Genomic DNA, 23,726 nt, shown 5'->3' with positions numbered 1-23,726 from the left:
AGGCCAGCAGGCTCTGGACCCCGGGGCCCCTTTTGTTCATGTCTAGGTGTGTACAGCTGCTGGCACGCCCGTCCCCTCCCCCAGCATCCCTGCGCCTTCCAGCACACGCCTCAGGCATGTTCTGCCCATGGGCTGGCGGGGGCAGGGCTCTGCTGTGGGTGGGCCCTGCCCCGGCTGCCTCCTGCGTGCCATGGCCAGAGGGCAGGCCTGACCCTGACTCTGGGAAGGGTCCCCCTGCTGCAGGGGAGGGCGGGGGAGCCAGGCTGCTGCCCAGAGGCCAACTTCCCGGCAGCGGGCAGGCGGGGCCGGCTCTCCAGGACATGCTGGCTCCCAGGCCGGGCACCTGCACTGAGCTGGGTTTAGGTGCTTGCTCGCCTCAGCTGCATGGACCAACCGAGCCTGTTTGCGGGATCCCCTGGGGGCCGTGGGGCTTGGGGTGCAGCGCAGCGCCCACCCAGCCCCGGCTCAGTTGCACAGGCCTGGCGCCCACAGACCAGCAAGCCCCTGTCAGTCACGCTCACGGCCTGGTCCCCTGGCAGTGCAGGGCCAGGCCAGGCCCGTGGTTCCTTTTGCTGGGGGGCGGTGCTGGCATCCTGGGGCCCCGCTAGCTCCGAGACAGACTTGCAGGGTGTTGCCTTCGCCCCGTTTCCTAGCACCTAACTGACCGAGTGTGCTGGGAGGGGCAGGTGCCCACCGCTCCCCTGCATGCTGGGGTGGGCTGTGAATCTCAGCTGGACGGGGTCCCAGATGGCTGCCACCGCCCTTAGGGCACTGGGCTGGTAAGGGGTGGCTAAAAGCCTCTTGGGTGGCCCTGGTCCCTGGCTGGGTGTGGCTCCGCCCCCGCCCTCCTTGGCCCCCCAGCTGACGCAGGCCCCCTGTCCTGCCCTGTGGCGCACGTGGCAGCAGGATGCACAGGGCCAAAGCCATGCGGCTGAGGGGGGGCGGGGGGCTGTGTTCCTGGCAGCCCCTCCCCGCACAGCTGGAGGGCAGCCCCGGAGGGGCGCTGGGGGAAGGGAAGCCGTGGCCCAGCGGAAGCAGGCGGGCAGGAAGTCCTGCGCAAGGTGCACAGAGCTGCCCGTGGGGAGCTGGGGGCCGCTCTCCACCCAGACGCTGCTCAGCCCCCCCAGGTGCACGGCCGCGCAAGGGCCTCTTCTGCCTCCAGCCCGCCTGGCAGAGCCCCACTAAGGGGGAGGTGCTGCCCCGGCTGGGCTCCCCTGCGAGGTAAGGCCGGCTCCGCGCCCCCTCCCCCTCCCCTTCCCCTCGGGTGTGTTTTGGCGGGAGACTGCCTGCTCTGCCCCAAGCTGCTTTGCAGCCCAGAACTGGGCGGTTCACCCCCCCCCCCGCCCCCCCCGGCTCTGGCTGGGGCCGAGTGGTCCAGGCTGGGGGGGGGCTGCTAGTGGGGGGGAGGGGTACTTTCTGGATCAGCCCCGCGTGCAGTGCAGCGTCCTGGGGCCTTGTGAGGGAAGCAGCCAGGCCCTGCTCTGGGCCCCCCCGGCTCCTGGACAAATCCCCCTGGAGGCGGCTCCCATCACCCCCCTTTGTTCCCCGGCAGGTGGGGGAGGCAACCCCTGCCCTCAACAGCCGGCTCTGGCCCATTGCCCCGCTCCCACCCCTCACTCGCCGCACACGGGGCAGCTTCCCAGTGAGCCAGGAGCCACCTGCCCCTGGGGCTCTGCCCACAGCCCCCCCCCCCCCCCCCGGCCAGGCTGAATGCCACTTGCATCTGGGGCACTGGGGAGCAGAACCCTGAAGGGTCTGGGCAGAGCCTTCCCTGGACTTGGGCAGCTGGGGCGGGGAGGGGGGAAGAGCAGCCACTGCCCATGGTGTGAGGGTGGCAGGTGCCCGTTGGCCGGGGGGGGTAGCCGATGCCCATGGTGTGTGGGTGGCAGGTGCCCGTTGGCCGGGGGGGGAGCTGATGCCCATGGTGTGTGGGTGGCAGGTGCCCGTTGGCCGGGGGGGTAGCCGATGCCCATGGTGTGTGGGTGGCAGGTGCCCGTTGGCCGGGGGGGAGCCGATGCCCATGGTGTGTGGGTGGCAGGTGCCCGTTGGCCGGGGGGGGAGCCGATGCCCATGGTGTGTGGGTGGCAGGTGCCCGTTGGCCGGGGGGGGTAGCCGATGCCCATGGTGTGTGGGTGGCAGGTGTCCGTTGGCCGGGGGGGTAGCCGATGCCCATGGCGTGTGGGTGGCAGGTGCCCGTTGGCTGGGGGGGGTAGCCAATGCCCGTGGCGTGTGGGTGGCAGGTGCCCGTTGGCTGGGGGGGGTAGCCGATGCCCGTGGCGTGTGGGTGGCAGGTGCCCGTTGGCTGGGGGGGTAGCCGATGCCCGTGGCGTGTGGGTGGCAGGTGCCCGTTGGCTGGGGGGGTAGCCGATGCCCGTGGCGTGTGGGTGGCAGGTGCCCGTTGGCTGGGGGGGGTAGCCGATGCCCATGGTGTGTGGGTGGCAGGTGCCCGTTGGCCGGGGGGGTAGCCGATGCCCATGGCGTGTGGATGGCAGGTGCCCGTTGGCCGAGGGGGTAGCCGATGCCCGTGGCGTGTGGGTGGCAGGTGCCCGTTGGCCGGGCGGGGCAGCCGATGCCCATGGTGTGTGGGTGGCAGGTGCCCGTTGGCTGGGGGGGGTAGCCGATGCCCATGGTGTGTGGGTGGCAGGTGCCCGTTGGCCGGGGGGGGTAGCCGATGCCCATGGTGTGTGGGTGGCAGGTGCCCGTTGGCCGGGGGGGGTAGCCGATGCCCGTGGCGTGTGGGTGGCAGGTGCCCGTTGGCCGGGGGGGGGGGGGAGGCTGTAAACTTGCAGCTGGACAAAAGCCCCGTTTTATTTTTCCTTACCAAGCAGCTGTTGCCGTTTGGTTTTCACAAGACTCCGTTTCCCCTTTAACACCACCTGGCTCCGGGTGCGGGACCCTCCCAGCTGCCCTGTTCTCCAGCTGCCTGGTGGCACCCCAGAGGTGGCTGAACCCAGCAATGGCTGAACCCAGCTCTGCTTCCTGTGGATGCAGGATCCACACGTGTGGCTGGAGTCCTGGTTCCCCTGCCAGGGTGCTGCCTGCCCCTCTCCCAGCCTCCTCTCTGGCCCAGGCAACCAAAGTCACTGGAGTTTGCCACCTCCCCCCGCCCCCCCTCGGGCTCCATACTTCCCCTGGTCACACGGGTTAAATGGCTCCCTCCCATGCCAGGCAGTTCTGTCTACACGGCCAAGCCCTGCTGCAGCCACCGAGCTGGGGCCAGGGCCTGAAACCCCCTTTTGTCTCTGCTTCCCACAGGCCCAGGACGGACACGGCGGCCCAGGGCCTCCTGTGGGTGGCGGCGTCTTCTCCATCACTGCCCCAGTGTGGGCTGGGAGGCTCCGTTGCTGCCCCGGTGCGGGCTGGGAGGCTCCGTCGCTGCCCCGGTGCGGGCTGGGAGGCTCCGTCGCTGCCCCGGTGCGGGCTGGGAGGCTCCGTCGCTGCCCCGGTGCGGGCTGGGAGGCTCCGTCGCTGCCCCGGTTCTGGCGGGCGAGGCCGGGAGGCTCCGTCGCTCTGAGAAGGAGCCCAGCGCAGGAGACGCCTTGGGGCCGGCGCGTGGCAGATGAATGTGCCGGGCTGGGCTGGGGGGAGCTGACGGATCCAGCGGGCCCAGCTTGGAGGGATCCCTGAGCCGCCCCGTGGGGACAGACTCGGCGCTCTCCCACTAAGCCTGGGGATGGACCCGGCCCCTGCCCAACCGCCGCTGAGGAGCTGGGCTGCCGGAGCCAGGCCTGGGCGAGCTGGGAGCTGGGCCGTCCCGCCGGGGCCTGGGCCGTCCCCCCTTTTCCGAGTGAGGCCCCTGCAGGAGCCGTCGGCCCGCAGGGGCCCGAGCCTCCCGTGCCTCAGCCTGCAGGAGCGCATCAGGCTCTTCCAGGACAGCTTGGCGGCGAGTGAGGGCCCCGGTCCCCAGGCCCGGGCCAGGGGGGGCCAGGAGCTGAAGCCCAGTGGAAGGGCCTGGCCGCCCGGTGGGAGTGAGGCAAGGGGCCCCCCCCGCAGGGGCCCCTCCCCACACCCCAGCGGCTCCGGGCCCCCAGCCCACGGGGCGCAGGGGGAGGCAGCTGAGGCGCAGCGGGGCCCCAGCGTGAGGCCAGGCCGCTCGGTCAGGGAGCAGGTTCGCGCCTACGAGCTGTGCCTTGGGGCGAGCCAGGCTCCCCGCGCAGCCACTGCCCCCCAGGCCGGAGCGGGGCTGACGGGGGCCCCAGCAGCCGGGCCCCAGCAAAGCCAGGCAGCGTGGGCCAGGGAGCAGGAGCCGGGGGCCCCCAGCAAAGGGGAAGGGCCCTCGGGCCGTACCCAGCCCCAGCGTGCCAGGGACGGCAGCAGTAGAGCCCTTGGCCTGGGGGCCCTGAGGGCAGGAGCCAGAGTTCTGGGGCTGCCCCAGGCCCCCTCAGACGCGGGCAGAGCCCAGGCAGCCCAGGCGGGGGGGGCAGCTGGGGAGGGGCGGCCACGGGCTGGGCTGGCTGGGGGGCCATTCAGGAGCCACCAGCCCCGGCCCGGCCCCCTGATGTCCTCGCCGCTCCCTTCGGACGGCAGGGCTCCAGGGCCACCCCCGGCCCTGCCCCCCACTCCCTGGGGCTTGGGGGACTCCGACGAGGACTCTGACTCCACGGCGTCCTCCCTCACCGCCCCCAGCGAGCAGAGCCAGCCCGACGGCAGGAGCTTCACCCTCAGGTGGGCAGGCGGGCGGGGGCCAGCTATGGGGTGCCCCAGGGTCTGCCCTGCTCCCCCCTCTCCCCCCAGCTGCCTGAGCCATCCTGCCTGCCAGCCTGGCCCCCTCCCCGAACCAGAGCCAGGGTAGCTGGGGTCTGAGTCTGGGACAGGGCCTTTGTGGGGCAGCTGGGGGCGGTGCAGGGTGCCTGCAGCCTGGGGAGGTAGGAGCAGTGCTGGGGGCAGGGGCAGGTTGGGGGGTGGGGGTGGGGGGCAGGTTGCAGGTGGGCATGGGTGGAGGGTGGCGCGGGGGGGGCACTGTGGCGGAGCAAGCGGGCACCTGGCTGTGATGGGGTTTCTCCTGCCCCCAGCCTGGCTGAGCTGCGGGAGTTTGGCCTGGACGGGAAGGAGGCGTCCCTGGAAGAGGGCTGCTCGGCCTCCCTCAACTCCAGCCTGTCCGGGGTGTCCCTGATCCCGGCCCAGGAGCTGGAGCAGCTGCTGGAGGAGGTGAAGGGCCTGGGAGCAGAGAGCCTGGAGGTACGTTCTCCCTCCATCCACCCCCTCCCTGCCTCCTCCGTCCCCTGCAGACAGCCCCAGCAGGGCCGAGTCGGCTTGGGGGGATCAGAGCCCCGTGGGGCCGGGCAGGCGAGGCTGATCCTGCGGCCTGGGGGCGTTCCCCAGCCCAGGCGCACACGGGGCCGCAGCCCCGCTCCCCTGACCGCCCCTCTCCCCGCAGCAGCCGCAGGGGATCCAGGTGGTCGTGCTGCACAAGGACGAAGGGGTCGGGCTGGGCTTCAGCATCGTGGGGGGGAGCGACCAGCGCCAGAGGGTGACGGTGAGTGCCGGGGGCCCGGGGCCCCAGCCGCCTGGGCCGGGGCAGGAGCGGGGAGAGGAGCCTTCGCCCAGGGGCTCACGCCTGGCTTCCCTGCAGATCCACCGCGTCTTCGCCAGCGGCCTGGCCGCCCAGGCGGGCACCGTCCAGCCGGGGGACGAGGTCCTGTCCATCAACGGGCACACGCTGACGGGCTGCAGCCACGGGGAGGCGCAGCGAGCCCTCCTTCGGGCCCGGCCCGCCCGGCAGGCCATCGTGGTGCTGCGCAAGCGGGGTGTGGACCGGCTCCCCAACGGTCCCCCCTCAGCACCGGGCCCGCGGCCCCCTCCGTCCGCTCCAGGTGAGGCAGGGCCCAGCAGCCCGGAGCTGACAGGGCGCGGCTGGCGGCTGACGGCTCCGTCTGTCCCCAGCAGGCGCCACGGTGATGCCCGTGCAGCTGCTGAAAGGTGCCTATGGGCTTGGTTTCAGCCTGGCCGGGGGCCTGGGGTCGCTGCAGGGGGACAGGCCGCTGACTGTCAAGAAGATCTTCCAGGGTGAGACACCAGGAGGAAGCTGGGGGGGAGGGGGGGGGGTCCTATGTGGAGCAGGTCTGGGGACTCTGGCCAGTGGCGGGTTAGAGACCCCAGTCCCACTGGCCCTGTGCCCCCTGAGCAGCACGGTCTGCAGGGCCACAGAGCTGGCAGAGATGGGGGGAGGGAGATAGTCATGGCGGGGAGGCTGGCTCGGGGGCTGGGCCCGGCTTGGGGCAGCTCCCAGCCACCTCTGCCCTGGGGCCCAGCGACTGTGTCATTAGGGTGCCGGACTCTATCCTCCCTGCAACCCCCAAAGGGGACAAAGCAGAGAAAAAGCGCCCCCCCCCCCGGACTCTCCCCGGGCCCCTGAGTCTGCTGCACCACTCTGGATGCCCGTGGGCCCCGTACGGCCCCAGCACATCAGCAGCCCCTCGATCCGGGTCCAAGCCAGCGTGGCTCTTCAGCCGGGTGTCTCCTCCAGGGGGCCCCACGGACCTCCTGCAGCCGGGCGACGAGCTGCTCCAGCTGGGGGAGAGGAGCCTGCAGGGACTGATGCGGCTGGAGGCCTGGCAGCTCATCAGGGCCCTGCCCCCCGGGGCCCGTCCAGCTCCTGCTGAGGAGGGGGAAGCCCTGATGGCCCGAGATCCGCCCGGAGCCTGGATTTGAGCCCCCAACGGCGCTGGATGGCTGGGGTGCCCACACAGCCGTGTGTGTGTGTGTGTGTTTTCAGGGCTGGGCCTCAGTTTCCCTGCCCGTACAGCAGAGAACATGCAACTGCCTTTGTCTGTGGGGAGCCCCTCAGAGCAGCGACAAACCCCGTGGGGCGGGGCAGACACAAGGGGCCTGACTTTGGGGTGGGATCCAGCACCACAGGCCCCTAACTCCCTCAGGTCTGTGCCCTGCTGAGCCGTAGTGGGGGGGCTGTCTGCTCTGTGACCCGGGGACCCCCTGCGCTGGGATGGGAGATTCTCACTGACTCTCCCACATGTGGATTAACCCAGACACCCAGGCTCAGCCCCCCAGGGAGAGACAAAGGGAGGAGGGGGAGACCAGCACCTGGCTGAGGGGCAGGGCTGGAAGAGAGTTGGTTAGTTTCTGTCTGGTATCATGGAGGAAGCAGCCTAGGGAAAGGGGCTGGGATCCCCCATCTCAAGGGGGGGGCTGAGGCATCCTAGACCTGTCCTGTGACCAGATGACATCTGTGCTGGGCTGTATCCTGGAGAAGCAATAAACTCGCTGGGTGCGTCTAGACTGGCAAGATTTTGCTCAAGAGCGGCCGCTTTTGCCAGCTGTCTACACTGGCCGCTTGAGTTTGCACAAGAGCATTGACTCTGTAATGTACAAAATCAGCGCTTCTTGCGCAAATCCCTCCCTGCTCCGGCTGGGGAAGAAGCCCCCTTGCTCCAGGGCCAGTGTAGACGGGGGGGGGGGGGGGAGCTGTTTTGCGCAAAAAAGCCCCGATGGCTAAAATGGTGCTTGGAGCCCTCCTGTGCAAAATCGCGTCTAGACTGGCCACGTGCTTCTGGGCCCAATCTCGGGGGGGGGGGGGCGGGGGGGCAGGGCCGGGGGGGGGGCGGGGGGAGCTGGGGGGGGGGCAGGGCCGGGGGGGGTCAGGGGGGGCTGGGGGGGGACAGGGCCCAGCACGCACAAGGCAGAACCGTGGCACGTGTGTCCGCTTTGTTACACCCTGTAACATTTGTCGTTTGGGGGCGTGGCTGGAATCCCACGTGTCCCGCTAGGCCCCGCCCCCGCGACCCAAACAACAGCGGGACTCAGAATAAAGTCATTTGTACGACACGTGAGTGGTTTGCTTTACGGCCGCACTGGCGGCCTCGGTTTACGGCAGAAGGGCAATGACTGCGGCCTCGGTTTTCGGTGGCGAGGCGGGAATCGAAGTGCGACGTAGGCGGTGACGCTTTACGGCGGCGTGGCGTCGATCGGGCCGCTATCGCTTCCCCGCGACACTGGGCGGGCCTGGCGGGAAGTGACGGCAGCGGCGCTTTGCGGCAGAACGACGGAGCCGCGGCGCGCTTTACGGCAGCCGCGGGATGAGTCTGTACGAGCTGTTCCGCGGCTTCCTCGGCCTCCCCCGCGGCCGCAGGTTCGAGACGCCGGAGCCCGCCCCCCCCGGGCCGAGCCCCGCCCCCCATCGCCCCCCCCCGGGCCGAGCCCCGCCCCCCGAACCCCCCCCGGGCCGAGCCCCATCGCCCCCCCGGGGCCGAGCCCCGCCCCCCATCGCCCCCCCCGGGCCGAGCCCCGCCCCCATAGCCCCCCCCGGGCCGAGCCCCGCCCCCCCATAGCCCTCCCGGCCCGAGCCCCGCCCCCATCGCCCCCCCCGGGCCGAGCCCCTCCACCTGACACCCCCCCCCCGGGCCGAGCCCCGCCTCCCGGGCCCCCCCCGGGCCGAGCCCCGCCCCCCCATAGCCCCCCCGGGCCGAGCCCCGCCCCCATCGCCCCCCCCGGGCCGAGCCCCCCCCCCGGGCCGAGCCCCCCCCCGGGCCGAGCCCCGCCCCCATCGCCCCCCCCCGGGCCGAGCCCCGCCCCCCATCGCCCCCCCCGGGCCGAGCCCCGCCCCCCATCGCCCCCCCCGGGCCGAGCCCCGCCCCCCGAGACCCCCCGGGCCGAGCCCCGCCCCCATAGCCCCCCCCGGGCCGAGCCCCTCCACCTGACACCCCCCCCGGGCCGAGCCCCGCCCCCATCGCCCCCCCCGGGCCGAGCCCCTCCACCTGACACCCCTCCCGGGCCGAGCCCCGCCCCCATCGCCCCCCCGTGCCCCGCCTAGCCAGAGCCCCGCCCCCCGAAGCCCTCCACCTGACACCCCCCCCCGGTCCGAGCCCCGCCCCCATAGCCCCCCCCGGTCCGAGCCCCGAGCCCCCCCCCCGTCCGAGCCCCTCCACCTGACACTCCCCCCCGGCCCGAGCCCCGCCCCCCGAGTCTCCCCCGGCCCGAGCCCCGCCCCCCGAGCCCCACCGGCCTGAGCCCCGGCCCCCGAGGCCCCCCCCGGGCCGAGCCCCGCCCCCATCGCCCCCCCGTGCCCTGCCTGGCCAGAGCCCCGCCCCCCGAACCCCTCCACCTGACACCCCCCCCCGGGCCGAACCCGCCTCCCGAGCTCTCCCGGTCCGAGCCCCGCCCCCATCGCCCCTGGCCTGAGCCCCCCCTCGTTCTCCCCCGCCCCCCCCCCGGCCTGAGCCCAGCCCCAACATACGGGCTCAAACCCCGTCACTCCTCTCCCTGCCGGTTCCCAGGCTCCTCCTGAGGTGTCCCCCCCCCAGCAGCTTGCCAGGCTTTGCCCCCCGCTGTCCCCAAACGCGCTTTGCCGTGACGCCGTCTCCCCTCCCGTAGGCCCCGGGAGCCCTTCTTCGGGGGCATGACCCGGGACGAGGAGGAGGACGAGGATGAAGAGGCGGGCCCCTCGTTTGGGGCGGGCCCCGGCGAGGACTTTGGGTTCAGCTTCGGCGGGATGCGCTTCCACGACAACTTCGGCTTTGACGAGCTTTTCCGCGACTTTAACGAGCTGTTCAACGAGATGGGGGCCTGGACCCTGCCCCACCAGCCCTTTGGTAGGGCGCTGCGCCAGGCGGGGTGCAGGGCCGTGACCGGGCAGGGGGAGGGGATGGTTGCCAGGCTTTCCCTGTGTGGGACTCTGAGCTAGAGGGCTCTGTGGTTTCCTCCGGGGTGTCCAACACAACAGCCACACATTGTGTGAGTACTGCCTCAGATCTGGTTGGACACTGCAGCTCTAGCCACTGCCGTTTATCTGGAGTAAGCATCTAGGGATAGTAGGGTCTGTGGGGCAGGACTGAGGGGCACTGGCGGAGCTGGAGGGTGGGAGGTACCCTAGAACTGGGGTACCAGGGGCTGTGGGGCAGGACTGAGGGGCGCTGGGGGTGGGAGGTACCCTAGAGCTGGGGTACCAGGGGCTGTGGGGCAGGTCTGAGGGGCACTGGTGGAGCTGAGGTACCAGGGGCTATGGGGCAGGCCCAGGGGGCACTGGTGGAGCTGGGGGTGGGAGGTACCCTAGAGCTGGGGTACCAGGGGCTGTGGGGCAGGACTGAGGGGTGCTGGGGGTGGGAGGTACCCTAGAGCTGGGGTACCAGGGGCTGTGGGGCAGGTCTGAGGGGCACTGGTGGAGCTGGGGGGTGGGAGGTACCCTAGAACTGGGGTACCAGGGGCTGTGGGGCAGGTCTGAGGGGCACTGGTGAAGCTGGGGTACCAGGGGCTATGGGGCAGGCCCAGGGGGCACTGGTGGAGCTGGGGGTGGGAGGTACCCTAGAGCTGGGGTACCAGGGGCTGTGGGGCAGGACTGAGGGGCGCTGGGGGTGGGAGGTACCCTAGAGCTGGGGTACCAGGGGCTGTGGGGCAGGTCTGAGGGGCACTGGCAGAACTGGGGGGGTAGCGTGGGGGGGGACAGCAGCAGGGGGGGGCCGTGTCACAGCTCAGGGCTGTTCGGAGGGCAGGGTAGGGACGTGCCGCTTTTCCTCTCTCCTCCCTAGAGCTGCCTGCCCCTGAGCCTGCCCCGGGCCACCCGAGAGAGGAGCAGACGCGGCAGGCGCTGCGGGACGCGATGCTCAAATACCCGGACAGCCGCCGGCCCAGGAGCTCCCCAGAGGAGGGGGGAGACTTAGAGGCCGATGCGGGCCTGGCAGCCCCAGGCACGAGGCCTTGGAGGCCGTTTGCTGGGGTGAGTGACAGCGCAGGCTCTGGCTCAGGAAAGCAGCCGGGTCTCCCAGCAGCCCCCTCTGGGTACCTAACTCCTCGGGTGGCAGCAGCTGGCAGTCACGGGCCGCCCCAGGAGGCCAGGCAGGTCTGTACCAAGCCGCCAGCAGCCCCGGGGGTCACCAGCCAGTCGATCGGGACCCACCGGTAGATCCTGGCGCCTTCGACGGGATCCTGACGGGTTTGGCCAAGGGGCTGTCACATGCCAGCGCTTCAGCTGCCCCACCCCCACCCCCACCGCTGCTGTCTCCTGCCCTTTGCCTTGCCGCTGTCCCTTCCTGTTTTCTGGGCGGGGGGAGGAGGGGCGCTGATGTCAGGGTGCCCCCCTCCCACCCTGTCTCCTGTCTCCACAGAACAATGGGGAGGGGTACAGGGCTTGGGATGGAGGGGTTGGCTGGCTGCTGGTGAGTTGGGCAGGGCCAGGGCAGGGGTGCTGAGTGGGGCAGGGCCTTTGCCCCACTGCACCCCCCCCCCCCGGGAGCCACCAGAGGCAAGTAGTGTCCAGCTGGAGCCAGAATCCCTAACCCCTGCCTCAGTCGTGAACCCCTCCTGCACCCCAGCTCCCTGCCCCAGGCTCAGCTCAGAGCCCCTCTCACTCCACATCCTTCTGCCCCCGCCTGGTGAAAGGGAGGGAGGAGGGGCGGGGCCTTAGCGAAGGGGCGGGGCCAGGGTATTTGGGTTGGAGGTAGATCTACATTGCACTTGATCCTGTGCTCAGGCTGGAGGCCGCTGCTGTGCGCGTTGAAATGCCCCGCCCCGTAACGCTCTGCTCTCCCTCGTAGCTGGGAGAGATGCGGCCGGCTCCCCCGAGCACCAGAGAGGACAAAGGTCAGTGTGGCCGGGCTGGGGGCAGCGTGGGGGTCTGAGCGGGAGGGGAGGGGGGTGCAGCTGGGCCCCCAGGAGGCCAGGCTGCGCTGGCTGCGGCAGGTGCTGGTCCGGGTTCCCTGGGCTGAGGGGCGGTGTCAGAGCCAGGCTGCTCCGTGCGAGGTGAGCGCCCCGGCTGGTGGCTTGGCAGGTGAGACGCGTCTCCATGTTGCTGCTGCCAGAGCCCTGCTCTCTCCTGGGCCCTTCCCGGAGGGGTCCTGGAGCTTTGCCCTGCCCCATGCGCTCTTGTCCCCCCAGATCTGGATTCCCGGGTCTCCTCGGAGGGGCTGGAGACGGTGCTGAGAGCCGGCGAGCCCAAGGCCCCCTCGTATTTCCAGAGCGTGTCCGTCACCACGGTGACCAGGCCCGATGGGGTGAGTGCCCTCTGCACATGGGGCAGGGCCAGGGATCGGGGGGGCTGTGGTGGGCGGGGCTGTCTCCTCGTCTCTCCTTAGGGGCTCGCTCATGGGGGCCCGGCATGCTCGGTGAGGCTCCTGCAGGCGGGTGCTCGTCCTAGCTGGGACACACCCTGGCTCCCGGCTCCGTCACAGTTCCTGTCCTGCCCGGTGCGGGGCCGGGTGCGCTGACCACCTGCCTCCTGTCCTCAGAGCGTGGAGGAGCGTCGGACGGTGCAGGACAGCCAGGGGCACCGAGAGACCACCGTCACCCGGCGCACAGTGGCCAGGGGCACCCCCCAAGAGGGCGGGCAGGGCGAGGACCCTCGGGAGGAGGCGACTGTCCTGGATGATGGTGAGTGGGGCAGGGCTGGGAGCCAGCAGGGGAGTTGGGAGGAGGGCTGGCTGGGCAGGGTTCCCGGGCACCGGGAGCCCGCGTCTGCACTGACCCCTTCCTTCTCCCCAGGGGAGCTGGCGCAGTTCGTGGGCGACTGGCAGCAGCAGGGGGGCCTTCGCTCCCCGGGCCTGGGCGACCCCTTCTCCCTCTTGGAGACCTTCTTCCGCAGCTGGTTCTCAAGCCGATAGCCCTGGCAGCCCCGTACGTAATGCCAGGACACCGGGCACAGGCGTCCCTGCTTCCTAGCCCTGGGAGAGGGCGTCTCTCCAGCAGGCAGTGCCGGGGGACTAAGCTCCCGGAGACGGGCGCCCCTGCCTCTCGCTGCACTGAGGCTTGGCTGGCTGCCCTGCAGCGGGGGGACCGGCGGAGCACCACTCCAGAGCCTTTCCCGTGTGGGAAGGGGAGGCCGGAGGCTGCCAGCTGCAGCGATCTGGGGAGGGAGCTCAGGGCTCCTGGATTCAGCCCCCACGACTAGGGCCCCTGCTGGCAGACCCTGACTGGCCCAGCGCCGAGGCCAGCAGCCGCAGCCACGGGGGGGCTCTCCGATGGGGACAGCTGGTCCGAGAGGTGGGGGCTGGCCAGCCCAGCAGGTGTGCCCTGCCCTGGCTAGCGGGGACCCTGGCTCTTGTCAGTGTCTGCAAGGGGGCGGGCTCCGGGAGGCGTTCTCACCCAGCTGCCCTGTGTTCCAGGCGTGTCTGAGCCCGAGCAGCCAAACCGCGGCTACGCCAGGCCCTGTGCTGGACGGGTTGCCTGCCTGCTTTCCCGGGTGACCACTGAGCTGCTGTCCCCTCCTGCCCCTGGGGGGGGCGCCGTGTGCACACAGAGGAATAAAGTCTATTTATGCTACGGTGGTGTGCGCTGTCGGGGGGGGTGCACCGGAGCCTGGGGGGGCTGGGACAGAGGGAGCCGGTCCTGGGCTACGGGAGATGGGCACCTCCCCTCCCAGCGGGCCGGGATGCGCTGCAGGGGGGGGCCTGCCTTCGGCCCAGGGCTGGCACCCGCTGGGGGAGGTGATGGGCATGGGTGGCTCTGGGAGCCTTAGCCAGGGGCGCAAGGTGGCCGCTGCCGGCACGGAGCCTGGGGTGGGGAGCGGGGTATCGCTCTGGAGCCTCCCGGGGCGGAGGGGTGTGGGGGCATCGCGCCCCTGCCTGCACCCCCTCTTCCTCTGCCAGCTAGTAGCCCTGTGGCGGCCTCCCCGGGCCCCTCGTGAGCCTGCCAGGGCGGGTTCCATTGGCCCTGCCTGCGGGCTGGGGGGGAGCCCAGGGCGGGGCCAGCGGGGCCTGTGCAGCGCTCGGCCCATTCGGTGGGGCGGGCTGTGCTCCCTAAGCCCCTGGCTAACGGGGGCGGTTGCTGCCCTGCCCCGGTCCCGTGCTGGGAGCCCTGCGGGGGGGGGCGTCTCTGTCCAAGCCCTGGCCTGATGCTGGGAGGGGGGGGGGGGGGGCAAACAGGTTCCCAGGAGCCCTGTTGATTTCGCTCCCTGGTGAGCTGCCCAGTCTGGCCCCACCCTGTGAGGCGCTAAGCATCCTGGGTACTATGCAAATTGCCTCCGGGGGCTGAGGCCAGCGCACCCCCATTGGGCTGTGCAGTGCAGGCTGCTGCAGCCCCTACCCCCCCGCCCCAGGCTGGGTGGAACTGGCCATGGCAGCCCCTACCCCCCCGCCCCAGGCTGGGTGGAACTGGCCATGGCAGCTACCTGGGGCCACTGCTCTGTGGAGCTGCAGACAGTGGAGACTACAGCTCCCAGCATGCACTTCTCAGGGGGCCGGCCCCTTTTGCAGCTGGCACCATGGGCACCTCGCTGCCTGGCCTCCTGTCGTGGCTCGCAGGTCGTGCCCACGCTTGGCCCCTCGGCTCCTGGTGGAATCCACCTCTCCAGTGCGGCAGGCCCTTCTCAGGGGCCCCCTCCAGTGCAGCGACCCGCTCTGGGGGGGCCCACTCCCACCTGGGGGTCTGTCCCTCCACCTCCGGGACGGGGCCTCTCACGGCTTTCAGCCGCCTGCCTCCGCTCCCTCTGGCCCCCGGGGCCTCCCCTCCCTCTGGCCCCCGGGGCCTCCCCTCCCAGAGGGACTAGCGCCCCCCTGTTCCCCAGCCCAGAGCGACTCCCAGCCAGCACCAAACGGGGGTTTATTGGGCTTTGAACACAGCAAAGTATCTCAGGCCAGTCGGCCGGAGCCTCCGCTCGCACGTCAGTCTCCCTGCAGCCCGCTGAGTCCTGCCTGCTCTGCCTTCAGCCCCCCCAAAACAGCCCCCATCTCCCAGCAGGGCCTCCAATACCCCCAGCAACAGCCCCTCCCCCGGCCATTGTCTTCTCCCCACGTAACAGGGTCGCCTGGGCCCCTCTTCTCTGCCCCCCCCCCGCCCAGTGTTCTCCCCTCGCCGGAACCACCTGGGCCAGTCGCTGGCATCTCCCTTCTGCCGCCCCTTGTCTGTCATCTGGCCAGAACCATCCGTGTCCTCTGAGCAGGGCCGAGGGCACCAGGGTACCGGACACCTCGGCTCCAGTTCTGGGCTGTTCCCTGCAACAACAAACTCCCCCCCCCCCCTCTTCGTCACATTGAACCAGTAACATCTGGGCCCTGAGTGCCCCCCTGTGGGGCAGGTGGCCACCCTGTCCCTAGGGTTCCCCTCTCAGGTCATGGACTGGCACAAGGGCACCCCCAGGGCCGTGGGGCTGCTGTGTCTGTCTAGCTGCCTCTTCGGCGGCTCCTGTGGCTCCAGCCCCAGCCACACACTCGCAAGGGTGCCCAGGCCTTCCGGAGGGTTCTGGCAGCTAACTCCCTGGGCCCGCTCCCCTTGGCAGAAGCTGGCGGGGGCAGAGTCCCACCTGGTTCCCTGTAGCTGGTTGGGCCGATCAAGGTTTGGACAGACGCCTGTCAGGGATGGTCCAGAGGGTGCTTGGTCTGGACCGGACTCGGCATCTCAAGGTCCCTTCTGGTTCTCTCCTATTCTGAAGCCCCGGCTCAGGGCGGAGAGGGGTAAGGGGTTACTGAGCTTCCCGTGTGCAGGAGGCTGGGCCAGCAGAACTCCCCCCGCCCTGGCTGGAGGGACAGAAAACCCAACACCCCCGAGTGGGGCCAGTGCAGATGCACGGTGGAGCTGCGTTCCCTGCCTGTGGCACCCCCAGGGTCAGCCTGCTGTCGCAGATAGGACGGACCCAGGAAGATCGAGGGCTCCGGGCAGAAACTGCTTGTGGGAACAGCGGGATTACTCCCCGAGGAGCGGGAGACGTGCCTGCCACGCTGCCCCTCGTGGGCTGGGGAAGTCACCAGCAGGGCCCGTCCTGGCGAGAGCGGCTGATGGATCTGGTGAAAGGGGCCGGTGGGAGCTGCTCGGTGCGGGACGCTGGGGTCCAAGGGGTTTCTTGGTCCTCCCCCTTGCAGGCAGTAGAGAGGCACCAGCGGGGAACTAGCTAGGGAGGGAGAACATAAGAGCAGCCAGCCCAGCGTCCTGTCTGCCCACAGTGGCCAATGCCAGGTGCCCCAGAGGGTGGGGACACAACAGGTAATCCTCACATGATCCCTCCCTTGTCACTCACCTCCGGAGAAACCGAGGCAAGGGGCACCATTGGTTACTAGCCATTGATGGACCTAACCTCCATGAATCTATCTAGCTCTTTTTTTGAACCCTGTGAAAGTCTTAGCCTTCACCACATCCTCCGGCGAGGAGTTCCACAGGTTGATTGTGCCCCGAGTGAAAAAAACCTTCCTTGTTTGTTTTAAACTGGCTGCCTGTTCATTTCATTTGCTGACCCCTAGTTCTTGTGTGATGGGAATAAATAAATAACTTTTCTTTATTCCCTTTTTCCACACCAGCCATGATTTTATAGACCTCTGTCCTATCCCCCTTCGTCTCCTCTTTTCTATGCCGAGAAGTCCCAGTCTCTCTAATCTCTCTTCATAGGGGACCCGTTCCAAACCCCTCAGCATTTTGGCTGCCCTCCTCTGAACCTTTTCCAAGGAGCAAAGATCCAGGGCATGGTGGTGGCGGGGGCTGTGTCAGGGTCTGTGCAGCAGGGCCAGCCGGAGAGGCCGGGGGGTTGCCGGTGAGCCCAGAGCAGCAGCAGGCAGGGAGCCTCCGGGGCTGCGAGCTGAACTGAGGGGAGCAGCAGGGCTGAGTCACCAACCTTGTGGGCCCCTTCTCGGGTTGGGTTTGCCTGTCGCTGAGCCAAGCCGCTGCCTGGGGCCCACACACTGGCTCTCGGCCTCCCTCCGGACCTGGAGCTGCGCAGGAAGTGGAAGCCGAGGCATCTCTCCCCCTCCGCCTCCCTGCCCCTGGCTGCACCCGCTATCTGCCCCGCCCTTGGCAGGGAGCCAGCCCGCACGGTGCCAACGTGCCTGGGCTGTGCATGTGCCCACTAGGGGCCGCCACCACCCCTCGCACATGGGCTTGTGTGCACACGCCAGCTGCGGCATTCCTGGCCTGCCAGGAGCGCCGGGGAATGCGAGCTGAGCTGAGCCGGGCCCTGCAAGACTGCCCTGACCCCGGGCCGCTTCCTCCCTAGATGCCAGGGCAGCCCTGGCTCCGCGGAACCAGCCATGGGGGAGGAAGCCAGGGCAGAGGCCCCCGTCCCAGCTGGGAGCAGCAGAGGTGCAGCAGCAGAGTTCCCCTGCTGGGAAATCCCTGGGCTGCTTAGCCAGGGCCAGGCTCTGGGCTGGGGTTAGGCCAGGGCTGCCCCAGCTGTCTGTTCCCCCGGGCCGGGCTGTGAATGTCCCATGCAGCCCGTTGGGAATCCTGTTTCTCTCCTCCTTGCCCCTCCGCTTAGCCAACCCTCCTCTCGCCTACGTCGGCCTCCGGGTGGGGGTGCCCAGAGGTAGCTGCCCTGCAGTGAGGGGCAAGGGGGCTGCAGGAACAGAGTGGTGGCGTGGCTGGCGGGGCTAGGGATGGGGCAAGCAGGGCTACCGGCCGTGTCTGCGTCAGCCCCAGTGCTGCTGCTGCCACGGGCTGAATGTGGCACCCTGTGTGTGGCTGCCAGGCTGGGCAGCAGGAGGGCGCCCCCTGCTGGCTGCACCAGTCACTGCCACACTGCAGAGGATGTAGACACAAAGGCTGTGTCTAGACTCGCCAGGTTTTCCGGAAAATCAGCTGCTTTTCCGGAAAAACTTGCCAGCTGTCTACACTGGCCGCTTGAATTTCCACAAAAGCACTGACTTCCTACTGTCTGAAATCCGTGCTTCTTGCGGAAATACTATGCTGCTCCCGTTCGGGCAAAAGTCCCTTTTGCGCAAAGGGCCAGTGTAGACAGCTCAGATTTGTTTTGCGCAAAAAAGCCCAGATGGCGAAAATGGCGATTGGGACTTTTTTGCGCAAAAGCGCGGCTAGATTGGCACAGACGCTTTTCTGCAAAACGTGCTTTTGTCCGTGCCAATCTAGACGCTCTTTTCCGCAAATGCTTGTAACGGAAAACTTTTCTGTTAAAAGCATTTCCGGAAAATCATGCCAGTCTGGACGTAGCCAAAGCGCAGACGCTGGGGTGGGCCAGGCCTGGCTCAGGGGAGTGGGCAGGGTGAATGGGCCTTGAAATCAGGCTGGTGCCTCAGAGGCCAGGCCTCACGTCCCCAATGGACTGCCTGAGTCGCCTCCTCGGACCCCAGGGTGCTGCCAGGCTCATGGCCCCCTCCTGTCCTTGTGCCGCCCTGCACGAGGCCGAAACCTGCTGCTCCTCAGCCTCACAGCCCCTGGTGTCCTTCACTCCCGGGGGGCTGGCAGGTGAGGCTGCCCTGTGGAACCGCCCGAGGCTGCAAGGAGCCGAGGGGAGGCAGGGAGCTTGCCGGCCTGGCCATGCCCAGCTCCGCTCTGGGGCTGTGAACCCCTCAGCTAGAAGCAGCCCGGCCGCGCGGTGAACGCCAGGGTGACAAGCTGGGTTCTGCGGGGACAGGCTCTCCGGCTTGCGCTGCTCGGCCACAGCGGAGGCAGGTGCGGGGCCCGGAGGAGAGCTCTGCCCTCGCTGGCCCTCCTCGTCTCCGCGATGCTCAGGCCACACGGCACAGCAGCCCCGCAGGCGGCGAGAGCAGAGCCAGCCCAGGAGGGAGCCGGGAGGCCAGAGGGGAGGCTGGTACCAGACCAGTGTGGAGGAGCCGGGTCCAGAGCAAGTTTCCCTCCCTTCCCAGGAGCGATCCGCCCAGCTGAGAGCAGAGCCCACAGGTGGGTTTGTGCCCCTGCTGGTGCACGTGCCCCGGCGCACGGGACAAAATTCGTTCCGCACCCGGGTGGAAAAGGGGGGGCACGACGGTGCGAGGGGAGGCCTGGTGCCAGCCGGCGCGGCGCTATCCGAGACGGCCCCGGGCCGGGAGGGGGGGCGGCCCAGCCCTGGCTGCCGCGCTCCGGAGCGCTGGCCGGGGCTAGGCACTAGCCAGGAGGGGCGCGGCGCGCCAGGGGTTAACCCGCCCCCCACCCTGCCCCTCTCCGCCATGGCAGCCGCCCCAGCCGGCCGGGCTCGGCCCCCTTTCATCACTTCCGCCCCCAGCCCCGAGCTGCAGCAGGCGCCGGGGCTGCGGCTGCACCTGGGGGCCGCGATGGGGCCGTGACAGCGGCGGGCCCGGCGAGGGGGCAGCGCGCAGAGGGCCCGGCGGGCGCCCGCAGCGGCCAGCACGGAGCGCTGGGGGCGGCTCGCGCAGGTACCGGGGGCGCAGGGCGGGGCAGCGGCTCCCCGCGTGCGGGGGGGGATGCCCGGGAGGGTTGTTGGGGTGTCTCCCCTTCCGCCCCGGCTGGGGGCCCGCGCCCCCCCCCCCGCCGCCCCGCGCTGGAGCGGGATCCGCTGTCGTGTCAGCCGGGCTGGGAGCGCATCCCCCGCCCCGCCCGGTGCTGCAGGGCCCGCGCCGCATCCCTGCCCGGGCCGGGGAGGCTGCGGATCCGCCCGCGGAAAGGCCCGGCCCGGCCCCGCTTCACCCCCGTTCCGCCAGCCCCCCGGGACCGCCCCCCCCGGTAGCAGCGGCTGTGCCCGTGGCGGGGGTTCGCCCCCGCCCCCCGTGTCCCAGCCCCGCCGGGTGGCTCGGGGTGCCTTGGAACTAATGGCCAGGCCGGCTGGGGGGTCCCGTCGGGCCCCGCTGGCTCCTGGAAGGCAGCCCCCCCAGGCCCATTCCTGCCAGCTCCCCGGGGCCGATCCCCAGGCTCTGCCAGGGCCCGAGGCTGCCCCACTGTGCCCGCAGCCCCCTGGGAATGGGCCCAGCACGTTTACTCTCCCCCTGGCATTGCAGGCCCAAAGGGGAGCCCGCCGCCCAGCGTGGTACCCGGGCCCCACAGAGCAGTGCAGGCAGAGGGGGCCAGGCCCTGCCTGGGGCGGGCTGTCCTAGCTCTGGGGTTACAGGCCCCTGGGGAGGGTGGGGGGAGCAGGGAGGTGACCCCGCTCCTCTGCCAGGGAACCCAGGTGTCCGGTTCCTGCCCAGGCCTGGGTCGCTGGGTGTCCCTGCCCCTGGCCCACAGCGCTCTGCTCGGGGCAGCCTGTCCAGGAGCATTCCCTGGGGTGGGCGTGGGGCCGGAGGGGGTGACCCCCCTCCCCACCCCCATTGCTGGGCTCCTTGTGCTCCAGGCTCCCCTGCATCCCCCAGTTCCGTGTGGACTCTGCACCTCACGGCTCCGGCCCATCCCCCTCCCGCTTCCTGTGGTTGCGTGTCTGTTCTCAGGTCCTGGCCTGGCGGCAGATGCTGCTGAAGCTGGTGTCAGGGCCTGGCTCCGTGGCCTGCCCCTCGTGGCCACATGCGGGGGCCGCCAGGGCACTGGGATCTCCGCCTGGCCGTGCCGCGGCCTTCCCCCGCCGTTCGGGCTCTTGCCTCGGTGGCCCCGTCCTGCACTGGACTGGCACTGCTGGAGGCCCACGGCCGGGCGCTCCGGGCACCGTCCAGGAGTGGGGCTCTGTGTGGGGAAGTCTCCACCCTGGGCCGGGAGCAGCGTCTGCCCAGCTGGGTGAGAGGCGCTTTCCCCATGGCATGGAGACATTGGCCGAGATGGGAACTGCGCCCAGGGCTCCTGACCAGCGCCGAAGCCCCCGGCCTCGGTTTCCCCTCTGGAAGCCAGGGCGATGGCAGAGCAGGGCGTGCCAGCAGCGTCCCATCACTGTCAGTGGCTCGGTCTGACATACCCACGTGACTCTTATCTGCCTGCAGCCGCTCCCGGGCGCCTAGGACACCATGCAAGAGAGCAGGGCAGGGCCTTGGGCTGAACCCAGGGCTCCGGGGGCAGCCTCTGGTGCCCGCCCATCCCTGGGCTGGGTGCTGTGTGTGAGCTGAATGCCTCGGGCTCCCGGAGCAGCCTGGCTCGGAGACACCTCACTGCGGAGTGGGCCAGGCATATCCCTGGGCAGGCGCTCCGGGCACCCTGGCCCTGCTGCCCATGCTGGACAGGAACCAGCCGCGCTGCTGTGCCAGTTCCCTGGCGCCCCCCGGCTGATCCTTCTGAGGAGACTCCTGTCACCCGCAGGGCCGGCCCCGAGCTCCCTGCCTCCTTTGGGGGCTTGTCACCTGGCTCCCGGGGCGCTTGGCAGGGCCAGGCCTGGGCACAAGGGCTAGTGGCTCTAGGCCCTGCCCAGAACGGCTCTGGACCACGTGTCCCGCCTGCTCCCAGCCTGGAGCAGGCCGGCTACAAGCAGCTGCCCTGGAACCAATGGCCGGAGCTTGGGCGGTTCCTCAGGCCTGCAGTCCGCAGTCCGAGCACCCGGGCCCAGGGACCGGGCTGCTCCGAGGGTCTCACACACTGGCCTGGCCCAGTCCGAGCCATTGGGGTCTCAGTGTGGGGAGAGGCCCGGAGACGGGAGTGCATCTAGGTACTGTCAGCAAATACTGGGTGTGGGGGGGCTGAGAGGTGTGACGGGGGCTGGGGGGGAGCCCAGGGCTGGCCTGGCACAGCACCGCGGAGCTCAGGCTGGGCTTGTGCTGCTCCTGGCTCTGGCCAGTTTGACCTGATCAGTCCCCCCCAATTGGCGCCCCACTCCCAGGAGCCAAGGGGAGGGGCTCTGGCTGCCCTGACCTGTTGCTCTCTCCCTTCCCCTCCGAGCAGGGTCTCCCATGGGCCTGACTAGCCGGGCGTGGATGTCATGGAGCTGTGTGCAAAGAAGCTCCCCCCAGGTAAGGGGTGCTCTGGCCCTGGGCGGGGGCCATGGACTAGGGCACAGCCCCCCCAGGGGACGGGAGCGGGCACGCAGAGGCAGTGCCAAGGCTGGGGTGTCGTTTCGGGCAGTGCCGGGGGGTGGGCTGTACCTTGCCCTGGGCCTGCGGTTCAGGGCTCCGGTGTGAGCTGGGGGAATGCTTGTGCATGGCTTGGGGTGCAATCTCCGGGGGGGCCGAGTTCCTGGGCTCCTGCAGCACTGCCCTGAAACCACATCTGGACTGAGGGGCTTCTGGAGCAGGGGGTTATACTTGAGGGATGATGGCAGAATTGGGGGGCAGCAGGTTGTGAGTGGGGAGCCTGACAGAGCTGGGAGGGTTCAGGTTGGTACTGGGGGGGCTGGTGGAGCTCAGGGTGCAGTTTGGGATGGGGGCTGCAGATCAGGATTGGGGGTACTGGCAGAGCTTGGGGTTCGGGTCGGGATGGGGGGCTGGCGGAGCGGGGGGTGGAAGTTGGGATGGGGGGCTGGCGGAGCGGGGGGTGCGGGTCGGGATGGGGGGGCTGGCGGAGCGGGGGGTGGAAGTTGGGATGGGGGGCTGGCGGAGCGGGGGGTGCGGGTCGGGATGGGGGGGCTGGCGGAGCGGGGGGTGCGGGTCGGGATGGGGGGGCTGGCGGAGCGGGGGGGCTGGCGGAGCGGGGGGTGGAAGTTGGGATGGGGGGGCTGGCGGAGCGGGGGGTGCGGGTCGGGATGGGGGGGCTGGCGGAGCGGGGGGTGCGGGTCGGGATGGGGGGGCTGGCGGAGCGGGGGGTGCGGGTCGGGGTGGGGGGGCTGGCGGAGCGGGGGGGCCTTAGGGACGCTTCGGTCTCTCCTTTCGGCCCCCCCAATCCGGCGGCCGGGCACGTGTCCGCTCGGGCGGGGGGGTCGGGGAGGGCTCAGTGCGGCGGTTGCCCCGGCAACGCCGGCCCGGCCCTATTGGCCGGCGCGTGGCGGTGGGCGGTGCCCGGACAGGCCCCTCCCCGGGGGGCGGGGCTCCGTGACCGGCCCCGGGGAGATGCTGGAGAAACGACCGGGGCCCAGGCAGAGCCGCGCGCCGTGGGGGGCAGGTGCCCAGAGAGGGGCCGGGGGGGTGAGAGTTGGGGGCCCGGGGGGGGGGCGAGCTGGGGGGTTGGGTGCCCGGGGGGGGGGGGGCGAGCTGGGGGGTCGGGTGCCCGGGGGGGGGCAAGCTGGGGGGGTCGGGTGCCCGGGGGGGCGAGCTGGGGGTCGGGTGCCCGGGGGGGGGGCGAGCTGGGGGTCGGGTGCCCGGGGGCGAGCTGGGGGGTCGGGTGCCCGGGGGCGAGCTGGGGGTCGGGTGCCCGGGGGGGGGGGCGAGCTGGGGGTCGGGTGCCCAGGGGGGGGCGAGCTGGGGGGTCGGGTGCCCGGGGGGGGGGGGCGAGCTGGGGGGGTCGGGTGCCCGGGGGGGGGGGGGCGAGCTGGGGGGTCGGGTGCCCGGGGGGGGGGCGAGCTGGGGGGTCGGGTGCCCGGGGGGGGGGGCGAGCTGGGGGTCGGGTGCCCGGGGGGGGCGAGCTGGGGCTCGGGTGCCCGGGGGGGCGAGCTGGGGGTGCTGTAGCTCCACGCACAGTGGGGCCAGGAGGAGCTGAGGGCTCGGCCCGTGAGGGGGGGGGCGCCTTGCCCCAGGGGTTGCCCGAGCTCTGCATGACCTTGCAGGGCTCGGCCGGGCTCCTGGGAAGCGGGGTGGGAGGGGGGGCTGGTTAATGGGGCTGGCTCCTAGCACAGCCCCATGGGACAGGCACAGGGCACAGTGAAAGCCTCCCCCGCCCGGCCCCAGCTCCTTCCTCCTCTTGGACTCCAGGGCTGTCCCCTGCCCCCCGCCCCAGGCTGGCCTAGCAGGGCTGCGGGTGGGGGGAGCGGGCCGATGCCCCGGGGCGCTGCGGGCTGACCGGGCGTGTGCTCTGTTGCAGAGGAAGAAAGGCGGGTGAGGGCCAACGCCCGAGAGTACAACGAGAAGTTCCAGTACGCGGTGAGTGCGTGGGGGGGAGTGCGGCGAGCGCCCCCACGTGGCAGGGCCCGGCCAGTCTGGGCAGGGGCAGAGCCAGGGCATGACTTACGGGGTGAGGCCTAGACCTTGTCTCTGGCGCCCGGCAGAGGGACCTGCCCCAGAGGTTTCTCCCCACCCTTCCCAGACCGCCCCCCAATTCTGCTCTCCTCTCCTGCTGGGGGGGCAGCGTAGGACGGTGGTTGTGTTGGCAGAGTTGCTGCAGTGGGCCGGGGGGGGGAAGGGGGAGGCTCTGGGTTGCGGGTCTCCCTCCTCGCTGGGCCCCTCCGGGACAGGGCG

The 23,726-nt window shown here is 70.7% G+C and overlaps 3 protein-coding genes across 8 annotated transcripts in view; all 3 read left to right on the top strand.

Annotated features, from left to right (window-relative positions):
- Positions 1-79: 79 nt before the first annotated feature.
- Positions 80-7,517, top strand: LOC142819567 (uncharacterized). Its single transcript, XM_075907570.1, is given in 8 exon segments — positions 80-1,221; positions 3,256-4,665; positions 5,013-5,178; positions 5,378-5,476; positions 5,573-5,813; positions 5,887-6,006; positions 6,467-6,573; positions 6,575-7,517. Coding segments are annotated over 7 exon segments (1,770 nt in total). The 5' UTR covers positions 80-1,221; positions 3,256-3,673; the 3' UTR covers positions 6,620-7,517.
- Positions 7,518-7,854: 337 nt separating this feature from the next.
- Positions 7,855-13,203, top strand: HAX1 (HCLS1 associated protein X-1). Of its 2 annotated transcripts, XM_075907373.1 has the most exons (8): positions 7,855-8,086; positions 9,328-9,545; positions 10,479-10,666; positions 11,484-11,529; positions 11,824-11,939; positions 12,174-12,315; positions 12,427-12,558; positions 13,047-13,203. In XM_075907373.1, the coding sequence occupies exons 1-7, from the start codon at positions 8,034-8,036 to the stop codon at positions 12,543-12,545; spliced, it is 882 nt and encodes a 293-aa protein (XP_075763488.1). In that variant the 5' UTR covers positions 7,855-8,033; the 3' UTR covers positions 12,546-12,558; positions 13,047-13,203. The 2 variants fall into 2 exon arrangements, with proteins under 2 accessions (XP_075763488.1, XP_075763487.1); XM_075907372.1 differs by having other exon boundaries at positions 12,427-13,203.
- A 5,606-nt stretch (positions 13,204-18,809) lies between these two features.
- The window catches only part of ATP8B2 (ATPase phospholipid transporting 8B2), a 31,348-nt gene continuing 26,431 nt past the window's right edge, over positions 18,810-23,726 (top strand). For 3 of the 5 annotated variants that reach the window (XR_012897448.1, XM_075907363.1, XM_075907361.1), the window contains exons 1-3: positions 18,812-18,971; positions 21,346-21,413; positions 23,353-23,411. Coding sequence is in view for 4 of the 5 variants with exons in the window: in XM_075907363.1 (XP_075763478.1) it covers positions 21,383-21,413; positions 23,353-23,411 (90 nt within the window). In the remaining variant the exon portion in view is untranslated. Of the gene's footprint in view, positions 18,972-21,345; positions 21,414-23,352; positions 23,412-23,726 lie in introns of all 5 variants that reach the window. The other 2 variants (XM_075907364.1, XM_075907365.1) reach the window with 2 other exon arrangements.

This window comes from Pelodiscus sinensis, chromosome 24, assembly GCF_049634645.1.
Source record: "Pelodiscus sinensis isolate JC-2024 chromosome 24, ASM4963464v1, whole genome shotgun sequence".
NCBI lineage: Eukaryota > Metazoa > Chordata > Testudines > Trionychidae > Pelodiscus > Pelodiscus sinensis.
This window is presented reverse-complemented; position numbering and strand designations above follow the sequence as displayed.